Here is a 26932-nt window from a genome sequence, read left to right on the forward strand (position 1 = left end):
CAATGAGTTAAGCAGTGTCTGATAGCAAAAACTTTACATTCAACTAAGTAAGTATGCAGTATTTTAGTATAAAAGGAGGGAAAAAGTGTATTCAAAAAAAGAAAAATTGTGGTACCGGTGCAGTATCGGTATCAACTAGTGCTGCAACGATTAATCGATTAACTCGAGTAATCGATTAACTCGAGTAATTAAAAGTAATTAGAAAAAAAGACTCGAATTAAATGTTGCTGCTTCGAGTATTCGTTTAATTGTTGTGGCGTTGTAATGGTTTATTTTAAAAGTGTTTGCATTCAGTTATATTGATTTGAGTGGATACACTGCCCTCTAGTCTGCCTCATTTCACATGGCTGAATCCAGCTGCTCCATGTTAAGACCAACATGGTTTTTGTTTGAGCTAATGTTTTTTTTTTTTATTATGTTTTATTATTTTTTATTATAGTATTGTAAAAAAATAAATAAAACAAAAAATGTTAGCGTTTTATAGCATTTAAGCTAGCAGACTTTTGCTATGTAAGTTAGCTAGTTGTTCTTTTGTTGTACATAGATCCTTATTTATTTATTTATTTATTTATTTTTTTTTTTTACCGTTTGAGGCTCAGCTCAGGTATTTTAATTTTTCATGTTCCTTATCTGATTACTCGATTATTCGACAAACTAGTTCATCGATTAATCAACTACTAAAATAATTGCTAGCTGCAGCCCTAGTATCAACCGAAAACAAGGCCGTGTGTCGGAATCAAGAGCCAAAAAATGGTATCAGTGCAGCACTAATTCAAATGTGTTGTCAAAATACAGTAAATATGTCAAAAAAATATATTCAAAATAAATGTGAATTCTTTATGTACGTTTCCTCTTGGTCATCAATAACAGCTAGGGTTGCCGACTCCATGAAAAAAAATATACACCTCATTGTGAGAGAAATTTGAGTTTTCGTCAACAAAGACTAGACGTAGACAAACACATTTTGAAATGACTAAAATATGACTAAGACTAATAAGTATTACCGTCCAAAAGACTAAGACGAAAATTAAAAGAGCTGCCAAAAAAAAAACTGTTGGAACAATACAAAACTATAATGCAATTAGTAAAAATAAAGTATACATAGAAGAACAAGAAAACTTTTTTTGTCATGTGGCATTTTTTTTTTTTTTTTTTGGGAATGTGGTAAAATGGATTAAGATTTTAGAAATTTTGGACGTGCATAGTCGTCAATGGCATAGCCTGACTTGGGTGCCAGTTGAATGTCAATGCACTATAATGCTAAGTGTATGGTCAAAAATCACTGCCACACATGTTTTTGTGCCATTTAAAATGAATGGAAAATTTGGACGTGCAAAGTTGTCAATGGCATAGCCTGACTTGGGTGTCAGCTGAATTTCAGTTCACTGTAATGTAAAGTCTATGGTCAAAAATCACAGCCGCACATGTTTTTATGCCATTTGAAATAAATGGAAAATTTGGACGAGCATAGTCGTCTATGGCATGGATGTGCATGGCCTTCAAAACTGCCATATACTCCCAAAAAATGCCACATACCCTCCCCAAAAATTGGACAAACCAAAATCCATTTTGCCACATACCAAAAAAAAAATGCTACATGTCAAAATCCATTTTGTCACACGGCAAAAATTACATGGCAAAATCAGATTTGCCACAAGGCAGAAAAAGTGCCACATGGCAAAAAGAATGCCACTTGGCAAATAAAAAATGACTCACTGCAAAAAAAAATGCCACATGGCAAAATCCATTTTGCCACATGGCAAATACCACTTTTGGTTCTCGGCTCTGCTGTTATTTTGAACATGCTTTTTACTTAAACTTCACTTAAACCTTTTATCTCCCACACCTTTATGTTGTCTTCTGTTATCATCATGGCAAACGACAATACCTCGACCAATGAGATGAGTCGGATTTCGTATTGTTATTGTCCCGTCAGCTCATTGGCAATCTTACAAATAGTTAAGTATGGCCTTACAAATTGGTGACTAATCTTAAAAAGTTGTATATAGCGTGCAATATGAAACAAACATAAAAACATATTTTTAAAATAATACGAATCTATTTGTAATATTGTAACATATAACCTGGTGCAATCAAAGAACAATCAATATCTTCAGCTACATCATTACTAAAATTTAACAGTGACGTGTGTTATAATTGTATGTAGCACTTTTGGCAATTTCTATCATGTCTTGATGGCTGCACTTCAGCTCGCAATTCAGTTTGACTTGAAGGTAGTTCGTTAGTGTGTCCAATTATAAATTAAAAAGGTCTATTGATAAAATTAACTTGCCGATGCAATCTTTGAGTCAGGGAACATTTATTTCTTTTGCTAATTCTGAGAAGTGATCAGCAATAGTTGCGGGCAAATTGTGTTCGGCAGCAAATTGGCAGAATAAAATCTCCGCTTTCATCACTTTTCATTCTGCAGACGTCATCTTTATTACCAGTGTTGTTAATCTTACTTTTAAAAAGTAATTAATTACAGTTACAAATTAATTCTCCCAAAAAGTGAGTTAGTAACTCAGTTACCTGAATGTAAGAGTAGTTTGTTACTTGGCTAAGTAACTGGTGTTACCTTTCATGTTTTTTTTTTCATTTAAAAAAACAAAACAAAACATAGTACCGTATTTTTCGGACTATAAGTTTCACCTGAGTATAAGCCGCACCAGCCATAAAATGCCCAACGAAGAGGAAAAAAACACCTATAAGTCGCACCGGAGTATAAGTTGCATTTTGAGGGGAAATTTACTTGATAAAATCCAACACGCAGAACAGATATCTCTTCTTGAAAGACAATTTAAAATAAAAATACAATAGAGAATAACATGCTGAATAAGTGTACAGTACGATAATGTTACATGATGCATGAAGAACGAAATGCGAACGTGGCCGGTATGTTAACGTAACATAGCTATTAAAAGTTATTCCGATAACTATAGCATAAAGAACATGCTAACAAGTTTACCAAAACATCAGTGTCACCCCAAAACACCAAAATAACATGTGAAATGAAATCATAATATGTTAATTTCACACACAAGTCGCTCCAGATTTTAAGTCGCACCCCCAGCGAAACTGGGAAAAAAAACTGCGACTTATAGTCTGAAAAATACGGTAACCTTTGCTATGTTTGGAAATCTTTCAATGTTGTGAATCAACTGTAAAAATTGTTAAAATTGCTACAGTTTTTGCATTAGTTCCCTTCTGTCTGCTTTCGACATGTTAAAGTTTTAAAACTGTTTCATCATTTAAAGATAGATTCAAGTCAAGATTTTGCCGATTTAGGAGTATTTTAGATAAAAAGTTACCTAAATTCGCAAGGAAGGTTCACTACAACAGAGCTTTTCTGAGACGTCTACTGCTTTAAATGGCGGCTGTTTATTAACGCCGCCGTCTGTCATTTTGCGTGTAGTTCTATAAGCATGTGATATCTAGGCGTAGATTGTAGGCTGTCTGCTACAGTCAGGAAATATTGGAGCCACGTAGCCTAGCATCACGTTTGCTACAACGCTACAAAAAACACTCTTCTCTCTCAGTCACTCTCTGACTTTTCTCGCGTCATTCAACCAACGTAGTAACGCACATTGTCTCGTTGCCGAAACGGTGACAAAATCCGAACGGAGAAAAAATAAACCGTAATGCACGAAAAACGTACAGATTGTGAACGTACGGCGTACACATTTAAAAATCAGTGCACACTTGTACAAATTACGCCGAAACCGTACAACTTGACAGGTATGCATTGGTCAAAAAGAAGGCGAGGCCGGGGAATGCGTTTCCCTGTAAAGTACTATACCAGTATTCGTTCGTTCTACAAATAAGACACTATTTTCGAGTTTCATGATAATACGGGAGTAAACGTTTCCCTTGACTGCCCAATACTGGACGCGTACTTTTGTTTATGAATATAGGACGATTCCGTTTTTCAAGGGACGCTTGGCAACCCTAGTACAGCTAGCTTAACTGCTAGCTGGAAGAAAAAGTTGACATTACCATGGATTCAAACATCAAATAAATCATGTATTAAAAAACATTGATTTGTAAGCAAAGCCAAATAATCTTATGTTAATTTATTACCTTTTATTGATGAACATGTAGCAGAAAAACCATAAAAGTGAAGGTTTAGATGTAGTTTTCCCCAAATTTGAAAGCTAAAATGCCCACCAATTCTGGATTGACCCACCTCCTGTTCCTTCTCCTCACTCACGCCTCTCACCTCCAGGCAGCGAGCGACTTAAGATGCTAAGGATTGCGCGGGCACGCGGCCAGCCTCAACAATGAGGCGTTCAGTTGGAGTTGGAGAGAGTCAGCAATGTGACAGCGTACGAGATAAAGTGTGAAGATTCCGCATTTTATCGGCGAGCTGTGAAACACTTTGTCTTTGATAACACCTCCGAGTGTAGTTTTTACTCTCCGCGTGTGTGCTTTATGCCTCAACTTCTAATGGAAACAAGCATTTTTATATTCAGCTATGGGATTTTTAGTGCCGTGCCGTTTCACATTATACGCGGGGGGAAATTTACCTAAAAGCTGCCAGCTTTCTCCTACGTTTGGTCAAAAGCTCAAATCTAGTAAGGCTCATTTGTTTTTTGTTAAAGTTTTGAGCCAAAGTGAATTTTACACAAAAAGCGCTTGACCTTTTTGTGTTTCGCAAGAGAGGTCTTATTTTCACAGTAGCGTTATGGATGATGCTGTTTCTTGCCTAAGGCGAGCTGAGAAGTGTCAAACAAGTGATGACCTCAGAAACTTTTTCAAGGCGGCTGACTATAAAATCCTGTGAGTTGCATGGGAGATGTAGCCAAGCAACGATATCCCAAAATATGAATGCGACTCAACAGTGCCGTGTATTGTATTTTTGAGTTTACTGTACTTTAGATAAAGGAGGAGGGAAATGTGTTGGTTTGTAGGTGTTGAACAGCAATTTTTATTAAAGATGTCCCGATCGATCGGCATCCGATCACGTCATTTTCACAGTATCGGAATCGGCAAAAAAATATCGGACATGCCTTTTTTTAATATATATATATTTTTTAATGTATTTAACGTTACAGACAAAATATCTTACACTCATCCAGAGTCTTTAGTCTTGGCTTAAAGTAGAGCTATCAAATTTATCGCGTTAACGGCGGTAATTAATTTTTTTTTTAGTTAATCATGTTAAAATATTTAACGCAATGAACGCATGCGCTGCACGACCCACTCACGCATTGTCGCGTTCAATCTATAATGGCGCCGATTTACCTATATATAGAACTAAAAGGCAGCGTAAAATGAGTAGAGTGAATTTTGGCAGTCTTTGGAGCCTTTTTATATTGGCTAAAGCCTTAAAATCCCTCTCTCAACAATTAGAAATATCGTGGGAAAACAATGTGGGGAAGAACGGTAGTAGTAGATCTTTTTCTTTACACCCTACGTTATTTCCCAATCTTGAGGATTTATTGTCATAATAAACAAATACAGTACTTTTGTACTGTATGTTGAATGTATATATTCGTCCGAGTTTTATTCATATTTTTCTCAATGCATTCCCAAAATGCATACGATCGGGAAAAATTATCAGGAATGATTGGAATTGAATCGGGAGCAAAAAAAAAAGCAATCGGATCGGGAAATATCGGGATCGGCAGATACTCAAACTAAAACGATCGGGATCGGATCGGGAGCAAAAAACATGATCGGAACAACCCTAATTTTTATCAATATTTTTTTTCTTCGAACATTAGAGATTTAGGATGGATGGGTGGGTGGATGGATGGATGGATGGATTCACATATAATGACTGCTTCGAGTCAGTTAATTTTTATACAGGTAGTCCCGGGTTTACGAACGAGTTGCGATCCTATACTGGCGACATAACCTGAATTTCCGTGTAAATCGGAATTAACCCTTGAATACCCCCTAAATCTCAAAACAACTATCCAAAAACATGTATTATATGTCATTGTACTGTCCTTGCCAAGACATTGGAGCTAAGTCCTAGCTAGACGGTAAGCTAAAATCTTTACCCTCTCTCTCTCTCACTTCTTCGTGGGAGCGATGTGTTTGTGTGCGCTTTTCTTCATGTGTACATGCGCTCTTACTCGCGTGCATACTATCGTACTTTTCGGACTACAAGTCGCACCAGCCATAAAATGCCCAACGAAGAGGAAAAAACTAGGGTTGTTCCGATCATGTTTTTTTGCTCCTGATCCGATCGTTTTAGTTTGAGTATCTGCCGATCCCGATATTTCCCGATCCGATTGCTTTCTTTTTTTTGCTCCCGATTCAATTCCAATCATTCCCGATAATTTTTCCCGATCATATACAATTTGGCAATGCATTAAGAAAAAAATGAATAAAACTCGGATGAATATATACATTCACATACAGTGCATAAGTACTGTATTTGTTTATTATGACAATAAATCCTCAAGATGGCATTTACATTATTAACATTCTTTCTGTGAGAGGGATCCACGGATCGAAAGACTTGTAATTCTTAAAGGATAAATGTGACTTTGTATATTGTGACTAAATATTGCCATCTAGTGTATTTGTTGCGCTTTCAGTAAATGATACTGTAGCCATTTAACTGTTCTGCCCAAATGCATGATGGGAAGTGCAACCATGACTGTGCATAGTGGCACCAATTGATATATCTTCTCTGCGTTGGAAAATAACATAGGATGTTAAGAAAACAATCAACTACTACCTTTCTTCCCCACATTGCTTCCCACGATATTTCTAATTGTTGAGAGAGGGATTGTAAGGCTTTAGCCAGTTAAAAAAAGGCTCCAAAGGCTGGCAAAATTCTCTCTACTCATTTTACGCTGCGTTATAGCTCTTTATATAGGTAAAACGGCGCCATTATAGATTGAACGCGACAATGCGTGAGTGGGTCATGCAGCGCATACGTTAATTGCGTTAAATATTTTAACGTGATTTTTTTTTTTTTTTAATTAATTACCGCCGTTAATGCGTTAAATACAATTAGAAAACGATTTAATTAAAAAAATATATATATATATTAAAAAAAAGGCATATATTAAAAAAAGCATATATATGTCGCACCGGAGTATAAGTCGCATTTTGGGGGACATTTACTTGATAAAATCCAACACATAGAACAGATCTGTCATCTTGAAAGGCAATTTAATATAAAATTACAATAGAGAACAACATGCTGAATAAGTGTACAGTGCATGAACAATGAAATGCGAATATACTGTCCTCACTAGGACGCTACGGCTCGGTCCTGGCTATACAGCAAGCTAATCTCTCAGATGACGAGGCTTGACATCCGTATAATTTGCGGAATCAATTTCGTCCTCGATACCAAACGCGTCAACGTAAATAAATGATAATTAGATGATGTTACAGCAATAACACAAATGGTTAGCATGCGTTCGCTAGCATTAGCACATCGTTCAAACATCCACACAACTGGGTCTAAGTGTCCGATGGCGGGTGGAAAACACACAACAACAACAGAAAAGATGATACACACAGGTGTTACCTTTGTAGATATATTACAAGCATAAACAATGAACGTAGGTTCGCAGCCGTGTTTCTCTCTCGCCAACTGGCCCACTCACTCAAGCTACGTAGCTGTCCATCTTCTTCTGGCGTGTGAGCGGTGTTTTTCACGTAAACAAGAGCGAGTGCGCCGTCCCGTGGGTGTGAAAGCACCACAAACTAAAAACATGCATTTCAAAATAAAAAAAGTCAATAATACAATTGAACACACATTGCCAAAGGCAGAACGCGAGCGTGGCCAGAGCTATTAAGTTATTCAGATAACTATAACATAAAGATCAGACTAACAAGTTTTCCAAACCATCAGTGTCACTCCAAAACACCAAAATAACATGTGAAATGATATCATAATGTGTTCATAATTTCACACATAAATTGCTCCGGAGTATAATTTGCACCCCCAGCCAAACTATGAAAAAAAACTGCGATTTATATTCCGAAAAATACGGTACCTGCTATATGCTTCCTGGGCCAAAATAAAAGCATGCATCACAAAGCAAAACATTCGAATTAAATACACATTTCGCCAAAGGGCAGAACAGTCATATTAGTAAAAGGAAAAATTAAGATACTGTGAGGTACAATACGGTACAAGATTTAAAAAAAATAAAATAAAAAAATTACAGGGGACAAAATGGCGGATGAGACTCGGGCGTCGTAAAGACAAAATCACGTAAATCAGGTACGTCGTAATCCGGGGACTACTTGTATCTCTAAATTCATTAAAAGAGTCCGCATTCAAAGTAAAAAATAAATATTTAACAGAAATTTATACAAATTAAAGAAGTCAATATTAGAAATACAAATTGCAACTGTTAGAATATGTGATCAACTGATCTAAACCCAACCGAGAAACTAAAAAAAAAAAAAAAATCAACCACCTTTGCAAGAATCGTTGGTTAATCGAGTTAATCAAATCTTTGAGTCGATTAACTCACTCGCTGTAATTGAAGGCAATAGACATCCATTCCATTTGAACTCATCACAGAAGACAAAATTCTACAAAAATAAATACAAAAAATATATACAGTACATGTGATGAATTAAAAACAAGGTAAAATACATTTTTTTAAAAATTAAAACCTAAAAACTGTATCTCAAGCAACACTAGGTAACTTTTCAGTTTTGGTCGATTTTAGCGACGCCAGTGGACAAATGCGGTATTTTTTTGCCTTAAAGAACACTGCGTTTCCCATAAGGACTAGCGCACAGTGGTGTAAAATCATGATTTCCCAGTCGCCTGCAGATGGATTAAACAAAATTTGTTTCCAGCGGCAGTGTGAAGGATGAATAGTAATTAGGTAATGAATCCAGTTGTGACTAAACAATATCATATGACGATTTCGGTTGGGGGGGGGGGGGGGGGGGGGTCACGCCACTGAGTGAAAGCCGGGCCAATGTTTATTTTGGATTATCCTTTTCCTGGCAACGTCCCTTTTTCTTTTTTTTTCTCCTCGGACAAAACTTTTTGTTTCTTTTGTTGCTCTGCCATCTTTGCAGTATTCGTGCGAAAGCCTTCACATAGCTTTATAGCGAATGGGGAAAGGGGGAAGTGAGGTATGCCATAAAGCAGTTGGCAGATTTTGGTGTCATTCAGCTAGTTGTTAGCCGACATATTATCACAAATGTTATGAAAATATTTTGTAAATGTTGAAAAGTTACCCAGTGTTGCTTTAATACGCAATAATCTCCGTCAATGGCAGCCAACTCATTTACAGCAAATGAGTTACATCATTCACTGCCATTGTTTTTAGCATTTTTATCTTTTCATCAATAATTTCCCAAATATTGTCCTTTTCCAGTGGCGCTGGCATCCAGCGAACAAAGTCCTGTGGTGATTATCGCCATCGTGTCTGTGGCGGCGCTCGTCATGCTGCTTTCCATGGGAGTGGGACTGCACATCTGGAGGAGGTAAAGGGCTTTATCCGCACTTACACGCACGCCATTATTAATTCTCTCAACAGCACATCCGCCGTATGTTTTAATCGCCTGAAAAAATGTCACACAAACCTACATTTGACAGAGACAAACACTGGCTCATGGGCTCGGTGTCTGTCTAATCCAGATTACACTAATCCGAAGATAAAAGGAGTCCTGCTATTGAAGGAATCCACGAATATCGCATTGAAAAAATCGTGTGACGGACAATATTCGAGTATGTTTCATCAGATAAACTGAAATAAGAGCATTACTTGCAAACTGACAGCTGGTTGAGTTGAGGGTGCTTTACTTGTGATGCACGCATTTTCAAATTTCAAACACCTGTTCTCATTGTTCCACATGACATGAACTGGAATCAGGTGAGGTTCACCCCTTTGTGAGCCACTGCGTGGGTAAAATGTTTTTTTAGGAATAAAATGGGAAAGAATTAAGTGATTTTTATCAAATTTGGTCCAAAGATTCTGAGAGAAGCAACATTTAATGTACCCCTGCCCCCCCCCCCTAAAAAAAAAAAACAATATTTAAATTATATAAAGATTTATTTCAGTCAAATCAACAATTAGATTAAAAAGAGGGACTTGTTGGATTTTTATCACTGCCATTGATGATGATAGACGTCAAATCATGTGGTATCCAATCATCCTTCTACTGTGAATTGAAATGAGTTAATATGGTTTCTTTTTAACAATTTATTCGTATTATACTGCTGCAAATAAGTATTTGAACATCTGAGAAAAGCAAGTCTTTGCCAGTGACTGTAGCTGAAGGAGAGCGAGCCTTCAGTAAAATGAAAATACCTGTATTGGCCCAGATATAAAACAGTGTTTTTTGCATTGAAATAAGACTGAAAAAGTGGGAGTCGTCTTATATTCAGGGGCAAGACATTATACCCATTCACGAGGCTAGATGGCGCCAGATATCATTGAAGCGAATGCTGAACTTGAGGAGTAAAGTTTGTCATGACAGATCTCAGTTACTCTCGTTTAAATTTTAAGTTTGCATTATTTTATTGCAATGTTTTTCCTCATTCAGATTTGTTTTAAGACTACAGTTACAGTTAGACCTCACTTAAATGGTTAAATGCAGTTATTGCAATTTTGTTGTTTTATCACAATAGATTGGTTTATTTACATTTCAAAATCCAGAAGCCATTCATTTACGAATGTGATTGCACTTTAGTTTACATATTTAAATGCTAAGATATTAAGATTCGAATGAGGCAAAATAACATGCTTCTTCTCTCAAATATATTGTTATAATCATTTGTTTCAGATGTACTGTAATTATTTTCTGTATAAAAATTAATTTGGTGTCTCAAAAGTCTTTTTTCAAACTTGAGTCTTGAAAAGGAGGGGGTCGTCTTATAATCAGGGCCGTCTTATATTCGGGCCAAAACGGTCATGAAAAAACTACCTACGCTCCACCATATCACAGGGCAGGCTTAACAACCTAGCCATGGTCTCCGCTGAGCGTAAGCTTGCTAAAAAACTGGATTTCACTGATCTTATGAATGACTTTGCAGTCCAAAAAAAATTAGGCGCATCACTGTTTGAGGGCTTGATAACCCCAGGGATGCGAAGGGGGCAGGCACAGGATGTTCAGTTATACTGTTTTGTTGCATATCAGGCAGGCATAGCACTCTCAGTTGTATTGTATTGTAGCCTACATGGGACAATAGATAGAAATTGTTTGTTTATATTGTGTCATATCACATTACGGTCTATTAAATTTAACTGTCCATCTCAAATAATTTTAAAATTTACACTGTCATTGCTTGCAAAGCGTTAAAAGTACAGCGTATGTTGTCGTGACAAGCCGGTGGCAGGGGGCCGTGGGGGTTTCCTATAATGGTCTTGTGTCCTCGGGCCCCTGCAAGTCTGTTGACAGCCCTGCTTAGGATCATTGAGATCCTATGAGGTAGATCTTGCCTGGAGCCCCAGTCTGAGGGAGATTGACAGTCACGTTTAGTTTCTTCCATTTTCCTAATAATTGCTCCAACGGTGGATTTAATATCACCAAGCAGCTGGACAATTGCCCCGTAACCCTGTCCAGCCTTGTAGAGGTCTACAATTCTTTGGACAGCTCTTTGGTTTTGGCAATGTTAGGAATTGGAGTCTTACTTGATTTGATGGGGTGGACAGGTTTTTATATGCAGTTAACCGCCTCAAACAGGTAAAAAAATCTGACTCAAAAAGTCCACTCCACTTATTGGTTGGACTTTTTAAAGGCGACTAACAGGTATTTGCGGCTCATAATTTTAGCTTAATAGACAGGTGTTCAAATACTACTTTGCAGCAATATAACACAAATAAATTGTTTTAAAAAATCATACACTGTGATTTCTGATTTCTTTAGAATGTCTCTCACAATGGACAAGCACCTACCATGAAAATTTTAAATCCGCCCATCATTTGCAAGTGGGAGAACTTGAAAAATCTCAGGGTGTTCAAATACAGTGGGGCAAATACGTATTTAGTCAACCACTAATGGGCAAGTTCTCCTACTTGAAAAGATTAGAAAGGCCTGTAAATGTCAACATGGGTAAACCTCAACCATGAGAGACAGAATGTGAAAAAAAAAAAAAAAACAGAAAATCACATTGTTTGATTTTTAAAGAATTTATTTGCAAATAATGGTGGAAAATAAGTATTTGGTCAATACCAAAAGTTCATCTCAATACTTTGTTATGTACCCTTTGTTGGCAATAACGGAAGCCAAATGTTTTCTGTAACTCTTCACTCTTTGCTTGGTGTAAAGAAATCAACTGTGGGAGCAATTATTAGAAAATGGAAGACATACAAGACCACTAATAATCTCCCTCCATCTGGGGCTCAATGCAAGATCTTACCCCGTGGCGTCAAAATGATAACATGAACGGTGAGCAAAAATCCCAGAACCACACGGGGAGACCGAGTGAATGACCTACAACACTAACAAAGGCTACTATCAGTAACACAATGCGCCGCCAGGGACTCATATCCTGCACTGCCAGACGTGTCCCCCTGCTGAAGAAAGTACACGTCCAGGCCCGTCTGCGGATCGCTAGAGAGCATTTGGATGATCCAGAAGAGGACTGGGAGAATGTGTTATGGTCAGATGAAACCAAAATAGAACTTTTTGGTAGAAACACAGGTTCTCGTGTTTGGAGGAGAAAGAAAACTGAATTGCATCTGAAGAACACCATACCCACTGTGAAGCATGGGGGTGGAAACATCATGCTTTGAGGCTGTTTTTCTGCAAAGGGACCAGGACGACTGATCTGTGTAAAGGAAAGAATGAATGGGGCCATGTATCGAGAGATTTTGAGTGAAAATCTCCTTCTATCAGCAAGGGCATTGAAGATGAGACGTGGCTGGGTCTTTCAGCATGACAATGATCCCAAACACACAGCCAGAGCAACAAAGGAGTGGCTTCGTAAGAAGCATTTCAAGGTACTGGAGTGGCCGGTCTCCAGATCTCAACCCCATAGAAAATCTGTGGAGGGAGTTGAAAGTCCGTGTTGCCCAACAACAGCCCCCAAACATCACTGCTCTAGAGGAGATCTGCATGGAGGAATGGGCCAAAATACCAGCAACAGTGTGTGAAAAGCAGAAATCGTTTGGCCTCTGTTATTGCCAACAAAGGGTACATAACAAAGTATCGAGATGAACTTTTGGTATTGACCAAATACATATTTTCCACCATGATTTTAAAATAAATTCTTTAAAAATCAAACAATGTGATTTTCTGTTTTTGTTTTTTTTTTCCACATTGTCACTCATGGTGAAGGTCTACCCATGTTGACAATTTCAGGCCTCTCTAATGTTTTCAAGTGGGAGAACTTGCACTATAAGTGGTTGACTAAATATGTATTTGCCCCACTGTACTTGTTTTCCTCACTGTAGATATTCAACTACTCATCTTGATTAATTGACACTAATCCCCCAAAAATAAACACTAATTCAGATTAATCTTAATCAAGATTAAATTATCTATAGAATGTGATTTCACTTTTACAATTTCAAACCAATTTTTATAACCGATTTACTTCAGTCAAATAAATTAAAACGTTGAACTCACTGCCATTGACGGCTGTGGATTTCAGGTGATTAGTTAAATATGACAGGTGAGCATGACAGACATGCGCACCGACGTAGAAACCGACACAACCGATGAAAATATTTCTTTGGCAGAATAGTCACATCACGCTTTGTGAATAATAATGCTTATCTTCCTGCCTTTTCTTTTCCTCATCACTGCATTCCATTGAAAGAGCTTCTCCATTGTTCACCAGCGCCGCAGCATTATCTTGCTCTTATTGTTTTGTGTGGGGAGACAAGGAGTGGAATGGCCTGATGCCTCAATTATCAGCCTCTTGTGTTCAGCTCGGAGACACGACCGGAGACTCTCAGATGTTCCGATCCGCTCGCTCGGATGGGATAAAGTCTCTAGCCTGTGTTGTTATTGCGGTGCCATACGCTGTATTAAGCACACATCACAACAGTAAATGAGAATGTTTGGTCCAGTGGTCAAGAGAGGAAGAAGTTTGGGTGTCTGACAAAGTTTGATAGAGCCGGAGTTGGAGGGCATTGACCGAACATTTTCTGAGAAGTTCAGCCTTGACTGGTCAGTGAAAGGGATGGCTTACCCTTCAGTGGTCACAACACTGAGCGGGAGTGTGATTGAGTGGGTGCGTGTCTGGCGGGTCAAGGTATCAAGAGATACTCGGAAAAAGAGGAAGTGGGACTTGTGTTTACCGGTGTTTTAAAGTCGAGCTGTGTAGAAAAGACAGAGTGCATCTTCTTTTTGACTGTCTTTAGTTTTAGTTGGTATGTTTGAAAGGTTACTTTTATATTCGTACAAATACTGAATATTGTGCACTAGAGGCGTGCGAAGTTTCCGATTCTTAGATTATTCGCGATTCGGCCGTGCAAGATTCGAGAACGTTTCACAAACATCCAAATTCCGATTATTGAATTATACCAGGTAAAGCAGAACTAAAACACAGTCAGTGCGGTCTTCAGGACGCAATGAGGAACGGACCGAGAGAAAATATCGTGTTCAACTCATGCCGCAAGATTAAAAAACAAAAATACCTGACTGCGGCCGACAGCTGGTTCAAACAACGCCCAGTTGCTAGTTGCTACAAACATACGGCCACATACGGCTATAGTAGATATCACATATATGCAGAACTACAGTGGGGAGAACAAGTATTTGATACACTAACAATGGGAAAACCCATTGAAAGTATATGAAATACTTGTTCTCCCCACTGTAGATGCTAAATTACAGACGACGGCGGTGTTAGAACATATAAAAAGAACTAGATGCGAAACGACAGGCTTGCCATTTAGTAGTTGCCGCGTTGTAAACAGCCGCCATCTTAAAGCAGTAGACTTCTCTAGAAGGCTCTGTTGTAGCGAACCTAATTAACTTTTTATCTGAAATACTCCTAAATCGAAAAAATCTTGACTTAAATCTATCTTTAAATAATGAAAGTTTTAAAACTTTGACATGTTGTAAGTAGACAGAAGGGAAATGCAATTTTATCAACTTTAATGGTTGATACACATCATTAAATTAATTGAATGAAGTTTAAAGCTGCTGATACATGTGTTGTTGTGATGTTAACTTGATATTTAAATATTAGTTTGGTTTAGCCTAATAGGATTTTAAAACTATTTTGGAACTAATGTACAAAACATTAAAAGGTGGGGTTTGGGTGACGTCAGAAATCAATTTATAATCGAATCGGAGCCTCTGAATCATAATCGTAATTGAATCATTAGGTACCCAAAGATTCCCACCTCTTTTGTGCACTATAGAGAGCACCTCACTAACCAAATTTCATAAGACCGACTAAATTCGACACTTCAAATTTATAACGTTTTAGAGTATTTTTTCGTCTAGTCAAATAAAGACTAGTTACTATGTAGATTAATGCGTCAGATTATTCCACCGACTTAAAGTTAAATATTACAAATTGTTCTTAACCCATACACCTAAAATTTGGTCAATTTTCACCTAAACCAAGAAAAATCTGCTTTCAAATAATGTTTTGAACAATACTCTTGAATTAACAGCATTTAGATATTGCGCATCTTTCGTGGCACGCCAGACCCACTTAGAGTGTTTGTTGCCAAAAAGCTCAATCTTGGTCTCATCTGACCAAAGCACACGGTCCTAGTTGAAGCCTGGGACCGTTTGTATTTTTGTGTGAGACCAAGATTGAGCTCAAACACTCTAAGTGGGTCTGGCGTGCCACGAAAGATGCACATGCTGAAAAGCACCTCATACCCACTGTGAAGTATGGGGGTGGGTCAGTGATGCTGTGGGGCTGTTTCGCTTCCAAAGGCCCTGGGAACCTTGTTAGGATGCATGGCATCATGAATGCTTTGAAATACCAGGACATTTTAAATCAAAATCTGTTGCCCCCTGCCCGAAAGCTGAAGATGGGTCGTCACTGGGTCTTTCAGCAAGACAATGACCCGAAACATATGGCCAAATCTAAACAGAAATGGTTCACCAGACACAAAATCCAGCTCCTCCCATGGCCATCTCAGTCCCCAGACTGTTTTGCTGGCAGAAGGGGGTTGTACAAAGTAGTAACACCAGGGGTGCTAATAATTGTGACACACATTATTTGATGTCAAATAATTTTTGCTTTATGTGGGTTTTTTTTCCCCCACTGAATGAATGAACTTGTATTGAAGGTTGGATTTTCCTCTTTTTTTCCATTAAGGTCCCATATTATTTGTATAAAAAAATATATATTAGAAGCTAGAAAACACATCTTTTTCAGGGGTGCCAATAATTATGGAGGGCACTGTATATGTGAACATTTCTTAATAAAGAACTGAATATTTAATGGGGTGCCCTATTTTTTTCACATAACTGCATGTCAGAAATGATCTGCAATCATTTACCTGCCTACCCACTTAAAAGTAATTATAATAATTTTAGAAGAACATTGAAGTCCCCCGATGCAAGATGGCCAGCAGTTACTTACCGACCCCGCCTTCAGACTTCTAGCCTAATATGTGTGATATCTATGCTTACGACTACTTCATTTTGTTTTGCATTTAGTCTCACTGACACATCCCTGCATTTCTTCGTCTGCATTTGCTGGGACTGAGATAATGGAGACAGAACTGGCAAATCACTGCGCACGTTGGCAAACATATTTCATGTGGGAGCACCGTTTTTTTTTTTTTTTTTTTTATCAAATCAGGATTCGTGATTAAATATTCTCTGCCAACCGTTACACTATTTGAATATGAACTCATTCACTGCCACTGACAGCGTTGGACGTCCTGTTTTGACATTTTGAGTACAAACAGTTGAGACGTCTATCGCCATCCATGGCAATTTTCTTGCCCAGTACTGAACCGCGCATGTCTTCTTCCCAGCAGCGTCTGCTCGAGCTCGTCCAATGTAACTCCTGCTAGCGTGGTGCTGCTTTCGACATCCTTCTCCACTCTTCCTCCTCCTCCTCCTCTTCTCTCTCCTCTTCCTCCCTTCACACAGCTGATGCCCAGGTACACTTGGCATGCATTCCCCACTCCTCCATCCTCTAAATCTGCCTTTTTAGTTCCCTGCAGTCCTCCTGCCATTGCGTTTTTTTATCCCCTTAGTGCTTTCCCCTCTTTCTTTTGCTTTGCGCGTACAAATAAAATGCAAATAAGTTCAAGAAGCATCCTTTTCGGCTAGCTGTTTGGCCCATTTCCTTTTTAGAAGCTGCGCCCCAGCATGTTCTGAAAAGCACTTGAAGAGACGCATCGTTTTTGAGATTAATAACCAAAAAGAGGACACTTCTTTTTTTTTGTTTTTTAATCATATTTGACGTTTTAGAAGAATTCAAGCTAGGCGACTTAACCCTGCTGTGATGACGCACCCCCGCTAACTTCCTCCTCACGTTGCACATCTGTTGACTTCATGATAAGATTCATGCAAATGATTGACGGTGATGGAAGTCCAATCCGTTTAAAATGGGAGAAACATAATTGACTCCGTATGCTGCTTGACTATAAGTAGCGTTGCAAATTAGTTAGGACTTTATTTACTGATCATTTCTGTTTGTTAACTCATTGGCTGCCATTGACCACGACATACACCAATACATTTAAATTGGGAGGGACAGGCAGCGATCATGAAAACTATTTTTTGGGGGGGATTTAATCAAAATAAGATTTGCAAACAGCAATACATTTATGTATTCACATAAAATTTATAGTACAACTTTTCTCAGAACATCGTAGGGGTGTAACGGTACACAAAAATCTCGGATCGGTACGTACCTCGGTTTAGAGGTCACGGTTCGGTTCATTTTCGGTACAGTAAGAAAACAAAATGCAAAATATAAATGTGCTCGTTGTTTATTACACACCTTAGTGCTTTCAACAATAGGAACATTAGCCTATACAAGCTAGAATTCTTCTCAAAAAGTAGCAGTATTTAACGATAATCCAACAACAATTTGCCTTTCAGAACCCGCGTATTGGTCAGCTTTCTTTTTAAAAGAAAGACGAAAAAAGAAGTCCTGTGCTAAAGAGAAAAGCAATTCCAATGATTTTAACATGTATTTTACAAATGAAATGCTTCAATGAATCATTTTTTTTCTCATGAACGGTTTTCAAAAGCTTTATTGGTGGATTTTCTCAAGTTAAAGCGCCACACAGAAATAAAAAATTTAATTGTGTAAGCAGGATCTGTGTATTATTCTTATTATTTAATTACAGGTGTTTTAGCTCATTTCAATTTATTTTATTTGAAGAGCATACGACAGAAGAAAAAAAGTCTTAAATAGCATTATTATGTGAATTAGAATCATATTTTGAGACGATTCGACTATATACAACAATTTAGCAAAGCGCAGATGACGAGAAATTAGTCTTTTAATCTGCCGGTTAGCCACGCCTACCATTATAGGGCTCTAGCGTTCCCAACAGGTGGATGACGCAGCGGGTGACTGGGCTCATCGGTTTTACTATTTAACCCATTGAGGGGGAATCATTCAGAACGAGGAAAACGCGACGAAGAAAGCCGCAAAATGTCATTGTTTCAGTCTCTCTACTCCAATATTTTTACAGAATATTCTTTTTATCCAAGTATTTTTCCCCAATAGCTAAATAAATGGCTTGAGAAGGACCAGTCAGCCCGTCGAGGGGGAACTATTCACAACGAGGAAAACGCGACGAAGAGAGCTGCAAAATGTCATTGTTTCTGTCTCTTTACTTCAATATTTTTACAGGATATTCTTTTTATCCAAGTATTTTCCCCAATTGCTAAATAAATGGCATGGTCATGACAAATAACAGTCTTGTGCTAAATGGAATATGAAATAATAAAAATGCACTTATTCAGGACGACATGGCAAAATTACTCCATAATGGTCAAAACTGTCGACTTTACTGTCACACCTCCCGAACGATATTTTATGACACCTAAATCGGACATATGTCATTTCCCTTCCTCAGCTTCGGAGAATGTAAACAAACCAAAAGGTGTGACAGCTAGCCGTCATACTAACCCGAAGTGAGTGATGTTTCAAAGTCTTCAAAGAGGAAAATCACACATAACTAACCCGGATTATTTGACATGATGACTGGGTTGTCGATTGTCTTCGCGGATCGGCAAACCACCCGGCGGAGAGCAATTTACAGTTCGTTCCCAGGAGGAGGGCGGCTGCAGTTGTTGTGCAGCTAACGTGCAGCTAATTTGCATGAGGAGAGCTTTTTGTATGCCTATCAATGATCAAATGTTAAGTAGTCCTTTATTTAAAGAAAGTTTGTAGTGTTTACTTTGTAATCGCTGTATTCGTATTTAACATAATACAAAACAAGATGTTTACTCACTTCCTCGTAAGTCCAATGGTCCCACAGTAGTAGGGCTTGTTTTGGCCAATATCCACAGTGAATGGGAACCTTTTGAAACTCCAAAAAGGCGCGCAGGCCTCTCCCTCATAAAGCAAGATTTTTCTGCAGCCGTTTGGCTGGCGTGATGCGAAAAATAAACGTATTAATCCGCAAAATCAGCTGAATCCTTCGTCCTCATACACAACAGTGCCGCTGTTTAGTGAAGAGGACGCCTTCACCCGTACACGTCACAGCGCCCTCCTCGTCAATGCAAGACCGAAGCCGGAAGTCACTCATTTTCATGGCGCAGGATTCAAAAAACTAAATAAATATAGCAATCACTTCCGCACACATCCAAGCGGTCCATATCATTCAGGAGCATAAAATACCGCTTGTATTATGAAATAAACATGCTTTTTCGTGTCACATGCACTTTAAACGAGCTATTATTTATTTTATTACGTGTATATATTTTACAATTGTGATGTAGTATTCATTTATATTGTATATTTTATGTTGTAGAGCTTTAGTTCCTATGTGAATATTAGTTCCTACTTGTTTTGTTGTGGTAGGAGGGTTTTGTATTGAACACGGGGCCATGTTGGTTATTATTATAGCAGAGAAGACAGCAGTAAATCAACAAAGACAAGTCAACTGTGCCCCGATCTACCACTCAAGAGATCTGATGGACTCAAAAAGTGGGTTACGATTGCATATTAGTTTGAAAATCGACCGGATCCACCGTATTTTTACACGAGTGACTTCCGGTCTGCCCGATGCTAGCTCCTGGTAGTAGTATTGACGCAGGAGCGTGTCAAATAATAAACTCTGCCGTTCTTTTCGCGTGCGTCGTGTTGAGCCGCTTCTGGGACGCGTCTAACACGCGGCCGCACTGCGACTGGTGTGCATTGGCTGACTGACTTTAACGCCCGCGTTTCACTGCGTTCTCGCGGCGGCCACGTTGTCGCACCGTTGACCTTTCTGGGTTATATAGTGTCCTACCGTGTTGGTTCTCATTATAGTAGATAAGACAGAGTAAATAAAATCTTAATATAGAAACTGTAATGCGATCGACTCACAACCTCGAAAAGTTAGGGTTACATTACGTCAGAAACTCGTTCGGTACACCTCCGTTCCGAACCGAGCACCACGTACCGAAACGGTTCAATACAAATACATGTACCGTTACACCCTTAGAACATAGTTTTTGGTTCCAATGCATATTTCTTGCGAAAACGGTAAATAACTTGACGTGGCTTTTACATGAGCTAACTAGTCGAATAATTACAAAAATAATTAGGGTGATTTTCGGACTATAATCCAGTACTTTTTCCTCCTGCCTTTTTATAATATCTGATAATACAGATAGTCCCCGGGACACAACGTACTTGATTTACAGGATTTCGACTTTACGACGCCGGAATCTTGTCCGTCATTTTGTCCCCAGTCATTTTTTTTTCGTCGCATAAACAGTACGTCATTATCCTTCACAGTATCTTTTTTTTTTTTTTTTTTTTTTTTTTTTTTTTTTTTTTTTTTTTTTTTTTTTTTTTTTTTTTACTTTACAGTGATCCCTCTCTCCATAGCGCTTCAAAATTCCCACCCTGAGTCCTTCGCGGATTTTTTTTTCAATTGAAAAAAATAATCTCCTGCTGCTTTTCTTGGTCTGGCAGTGCACTGGAGTTGCTTATTAAAGTAAACGATGATTGACAGACATTAAAGTTTGATCTTGTTAGAGATGCTTGGAAGCCGAAACTTCAAAGCGCCGCATGTGTCAATCATTGTTTAGCTTGTTAAACAGTTGCCGCGCCAACTCATTTTGTGTAAGTGAGCATCTTGAGCGGATTTGAGTGGACTCACTTAATGAAGCATTTAATAATGCAAAGCATTTTTCTACCTTATTCCTGTTTAAAAAAATAATTCGGTCAGACAGTAACATGTTTAAAACTTATCCTAATTATTACATTTGAAGTGCTTAAAAATAATTTATTAAAAAAAGAAATTATATAAATATACAGTATATATATATTAGGGCTGTCAAGCGATTAAAAATTTTAATCGAGTTAATCACAGCTTAAAAATTCATTAATCGTAATTAATCGCAATTCAAACCATTTCTAAAGTATGCCGTATTTTTCTGTAAATTATTGTTGGAATGGAAAGATAAGGCACAAAACAGATATAAACATTCAACATACTGTACATAAGTACTGTATTTGTTTATTATAACAATAAATCAACAAGATGGCATTAACATTAACATTCTGTTAAAGCGATCCATGGATAGAAAGACTTGTAGTTCTTAAAAGATAAATGTTAGTACAAGTTATAGATATGTTATATTAAAACCCCTCTTAATGTTTTTGTTTTGATAAAATTTGTAAAATTTTCAATCAATCAAATAAACTAGTTGCTAGCCATTGTTGATGTCAATCATTACACGCTGCTCATGGTGCTGAAACCCATAAAATCAGTCGCACCCAGGCACCAGCATAGGGCGACAAAACACCAAAAAACACAAGTAACAAGTGGACATGACACTGTGCTGTCATTTTAATCTGTTTGAGCGGGGCATGTGTGTTAATTGCGTCAAATATTTTAACGTGATTAATTTTAAAAAATAACTATCGCCCGTTAACGCAATAATTTTGACAGCCTTAATATACATATACAGTATATATATATATATATATATATATATATATATATATTTTTTTTTTTTTTTTTTCTTCATAAAATTCATAAAATGTTTGTTTTTTTTCTATACTTTGGGGGAAAGGGAAAAAAACATGTCTTATATGTATGTCTATGTATGTCTTATATGTATGTACAATGCTAAATCTGAATAAATACATTGAACACAAAAACGTTTTGGGGGGGTGCTACGTCGCAGTTTTTCACTTATCGTAGCGGGTTCTGGTCCCCATAAACCGTGTAAAATGAGGGATCACCGTATTTTATTAATATGACGTAAAATGCATTTTATTGGATACCGTAATTCTCGGGCACTAAGCTGCTACTTTTTTCCATCATTTTGAATCCTGCACCTTATAGTTCACTGCGTCTTATTTGTTGATTTATTTGAGTTAATAGGTAGCACTTTATTTGGCAGCGGCGTCATAAGACAGTCATAATTATGACATGACACTGCCATGAGCATTACTGAATGCTAATAACAGATCTCATGAGTGTCATTCGGCAAATTTTGTCATTAACTTGGATCTTTTACATTCATTCAAACGTGAGAAAATTTGGCCGGATGACACAAAATAACATCTGTTATAAGCATTCATTAATGCTCATGGCAGTGTCACGTCATAATTATGATAGTCTTATGACAGTCATATAGAGCCACTGTCAAATAAAGTGTTAACAGATACCATAACTAGCACTTAATGAAACAACTGGAACAATAACTGAAGAAATAATTAGCACAGAACATGAATTTTGATTGTTATTTACATTCATAGCACTGCAATGCATGCTGGGAGGCATGTTGGATGAAAACAGTGTTGACAGCAGATGGCAGCAGAGGTTGACTGTCTCCCCCAAGTGAGCAGTGATGGTCAAATGAAGCCTCTTGAAGCAATGACGCTTGAAGCTTTATGGTGGTTTATTTGGTCTTATGACAGTCTTATGAAGTCGCCGTCAAATAAAGTGTTTCCGGTTAATATCTTTTGGTGTAAATGTCCCATAATACAGTGAGGACCGCTGCGGCTTATAGTCCGGTGCAGCTCATCTATGAACAAATGTTGTTTTAGTGTGAAATTTTGGTGCCTTATCGTCCAAAAATTACGGTAGTTATTTTGAGATTTAGGGGTACTTAAAGGGTTCATCCCGATGTATACAGAAATTCTGGTTGCGTCGCTAGCATGGGAAAGGAATTCGTTCGTAATCTGGGTACTACATGTACAATGTGGACACCTACCTAGTTTTTTTGTGAAATTTAGCAAGTGAGGCTTATAGTCAGGTGCGACCAAAAATTACACTCGTTGACTATCAAAATACTCAATTTTGGCAGCCCAAATCTGATAGTTAAGACTTTCTTGTTCTGTTTTCATTTCACAGGCAAGCATCTCAATAAGTTTGTCAATTCTTAAGTCTGTGTCTCAGTATGTTCCCTGGCTTCTACCCCGCCGACGTGTCGTGTGATCTTGTTTTCCCGGGTCGCATTATGCCCCGCGTCCTCCAATCTGCCTTTCCCGCACTCCCTTGTCTATCAATTCTCGTCTGGCCTCGTCTTGTGCGGCAGCGCGTGCCCCGAGGATTTCTGTTGCATGTGTCTGCTGGTGTGTTTTGACAGACAGGGCCTTGACCTTGTCTCAGACCCCGCTGTTACACAGGCTGAGGGATGTGTCAGCCTCATCCTCGATCACGGCTCCCCACGAGAACACTCAGGCGGGGACGAACAAAGACCTGAAAAAAAGGGAGCATTGGCGTGTCTTGAAAATGTGCTCCCAAGCAGCACTTCACAACCTTAACAAGAGGAGGAATATTTTGACAAATAGGCAGCAAAACAAAATCTGTAGATAAATGTTGTTTTTTTTTTCTGTATTAGAGTGATCTTGTTTTTATTTCTAGTTCGTTTATCACTGTATCTACATTTCAAAAGTGTAAAGATAATTCGTATAACTTATTGCTGTAATAAAATTTAAGTTTTTAAAAGTGATATGTTTTTAAAAAGAAAAAAAATAACCCTTATATTTTGGCAATAACCGAACTTCGATTTTAAAACTGTTAAAATAAAAAAGGCTTTTTAATTTTTTTTTCTTTAACGTTTGTTTGGATTTTATTGCTAAAAGAATATTGACTTTTATTCATTAAAGATAAAACAATTTTTAATTGTAGATTTCTTTAAAAAAATATTAAATCTCCAAATTTTGGCAATAGCTTAACCTCGATTTTAAAACTCAAAATAAAAAAACACTTTTAATATTTTTTAACATAATTGTTTACATTTTTTGGTTATAATATATTGATTTTTATTTATTAAAAATAAAACAATTTTTATTTTAGATTTCTTTAAAAAATATAAATCCTCAAATTTTAAAATTTTTAACTGTTAAAATCATAAATACTTTTTAAAAGTTTTTTTTAAAGCATATTTACTCATTTAATTTTTTTGTTATAAAATGTTTGATTTTTATTCATGAAAAATCAATTTTTTATTTTATTTTGGATTTTTGTAAAAATATAAATCCCCAAGTTTTGGCAGTAACTGAACCTCAATTTTAAAACTGAAAATCACTTTTAATTTTTTTTTTTTTTCAACATAATTGTTCACATTTTTTGGTTATAATATATTGATTTGTATTCATTAAAGTTTTTTTTTTTTTTTTAGCATATTTACTAATTTAAATTTTTTGTTATAGAATATTGAATTTCATTCATGAAAAATCAAACAATTTTTAATTTTAGATTTCTTTAAAAAATATAAATCCCCAAATTATGGCAATAAATTAACTTCGATTTTAAAACTGAAAACAAAAAACGCTTTAAAAATGTTTTTTTAACAAAATTGTTTCAATTTTTTTGGTCATAATATATAGATTTTTATTCATTAAAAATAAAACAAATTTTATTTTAGATTTCTTTAAAAAATTAAAATCCCCAAATTTTGGCAATAAATGAACCTCAATTTTTAAACTGTAAAAATAAAAAATACTTATAAAAAGTTTTTTTTTTAGCATATTTATTAATTTAATTTTTTTTTGTTAAAAAATACTGTATTGATTTTTATTCATTTAAAAGAAAACAATTTTTAACTTTAGATTGTTTTAAAAATATATATATTATAAATCCCCAAATTTGGCAGTAACAGAACCTCGATTTTAAAACTGTGAAAATAAAAAATGCTTTCTGAAAGTTTATATGATATTTATTCATTTAAAACATTGAATGTGATAAAATATTATTTTTAATTTTAGATTATTTCTAAAAATGCAGAGAATTTGGCAACCTAGATTTTTGTAAAAATTTAAAGTTATAATGTCAAATAGTTATGCATTTATTTAAATTTGAATTAATTTATATATTTTTGTTTTTCATTAATTATAAAATACTACAATTTCAATTTGAAAACTAAATTTTTTTTAAAATAAATTTCTGAAATTACACCCCGAGCAAGGTTGGTTTTCATTATGTAAAATATATAAATAGACAATATATACTGTATAAGTAAAAGGTTTTACATTTAAGGTTGTGATACTATTTTACTCTGTTTTTTATTGTATAGTTGATACCAACTATCAACTCATTGGCTGCCATTGACATGTGCTGAGCATTCGTTCATTTGTTAACAGCCCTCCCAGTTCAAATGGATCGGACGTCTTCTAGTGACAGGCTAGTGAAACGAGCCACATGCGGCCGTGGAACTTTGCAACACACGGCATCCAACAATATTCAGGTGGAGCGTGATGTCCCGAATCATACGAGTGGTTGAACAGAGTGGAAGCACGCTCGACCTCTGCTGAACCCTGAAGCTCTATCGAACCCGAGTTAAGAGGCTGCACTTTTATTTGATTTGTTTTCACTTTTATTGAAGAAAAATGATCGCTAGTAAAGGAAAGTGATGGAAAACATGTTAAAGGATGATCCTTCTTTTTGCTATTTTCCCTCCTTCCTCAAGGATACTCATAATAACAACTCTGCGGGGCCTTTTTAATGTTTATCAGGCAATGATTTATGTTGCCTTTCCACTTTGTTGTTCTATAAAACATGGTTAGTTGACACTATTATGATCCCTGTCAATGTATGGGATGATTGTGTCTATAAACGTGGTTGATCTGGTATATAAACGTCGCGAAGACAAACTGATTGGAATAAAATGTCTAAATTTGTTGTGTGTGATTTTGTGGATGTTGTTTATGGAAAATTAATCATTCAAGGCTGCCATTGACGGCGATAGATGTCCAATTTATTTGAATTTGTTTACAAGCAAAGGTGGGTTGAGGTGTACTACTTTGTGAGCAACTGCGTGAGCTAAAAAAAAAAAAAAACTCCTGTTTCTTGAAATAAAATTAAGCAAGAAACCATCTGGTAATCATTAACACTATATAGCATTTAAGCTAGCGGACTTTTGCTGTGCAAGTTAGCTAATTTTGTAAACATTAGCATTGTGTAGCATTTAAGCTAGCGAGCCAATTTTGTAAACATTAGCATTATGTGGCATTTAAGCTAGTAGAGTTTTGCATGCAAGTTAGCCAATTGTTGTTAACATTAGCATTATATAGCATTTAAGTTTGCGGACTTTTGCTATGCAAGTTAGCCAATTGTTGTAAACAGTAGCATTATATGGCATTTAAGTTTGCGGAATTTTGCTATGCAAGTTAGCCGATTGTTGTAAACATTAGCATTATATAACATTTAAGTTAGCGAACTTTTGCCCTCCCAGTTAGTCAATTGTTGTAAACATTATCATCATATAGCATTTAAGCTAGCGGACTTTTGCTACGCAGATTAGCCAGTTTTGTAAACATTAGCATTATGTAGCATTTAAGCTAGCGGAATTTTTATATGCGAGTTAGCCAATTGTTGTAAACATTAGCATTATATAGCATTTACGCTAGCGGACTTTTGCTATGCAAGTTGGCCAATTGTTGTAAACAGTAGCATTATATGGCATTTAAGCTTGCGGA

General features: G+C 36.8%; 1 protein-coding gene across 2 annotated transcripts in view; it reads left to right on the forward strand.

The window, feature by feature from the left end:
- The window catches only part of LOC130910911 (ephrin type-A receptor 7-like), a 747396-nt gene that overhangs the window by 668681 nt on the left and 51783 nt on the right, over positions 1–26932 (forward strand). For both annotated transcript variants that reach the window (XM_057828557.1, XM_057828559.1), the window contains 2 exons: positions 9321–9429; positions 16851–16979. In XM_057828557.1, the coding sequence (XP_057684540.1) occupies positions 9321–9429; positions 16851–16979 (238 nt within the window). The remainder of the gene's footprint in view (positions 1–9320; positions 9430–16850; positions 16980–26932) is intronic.

The sequence above is a fragment of the Corythoichthys intestinalis genome, chromosome 22, assembly GCF_030265065.1.
Source record: "Corythoichthys intestinalis isolate RoL2023-P3 chromosome 22, ASM3026506v1, whole genome shotgun sequence".
NCBI lineage: Eukaryota > Metazoa > Chordata > Actinopteri > Syngnathiformes > Syngnathidae > Corythoichthys > Corythoichthys intestinalis.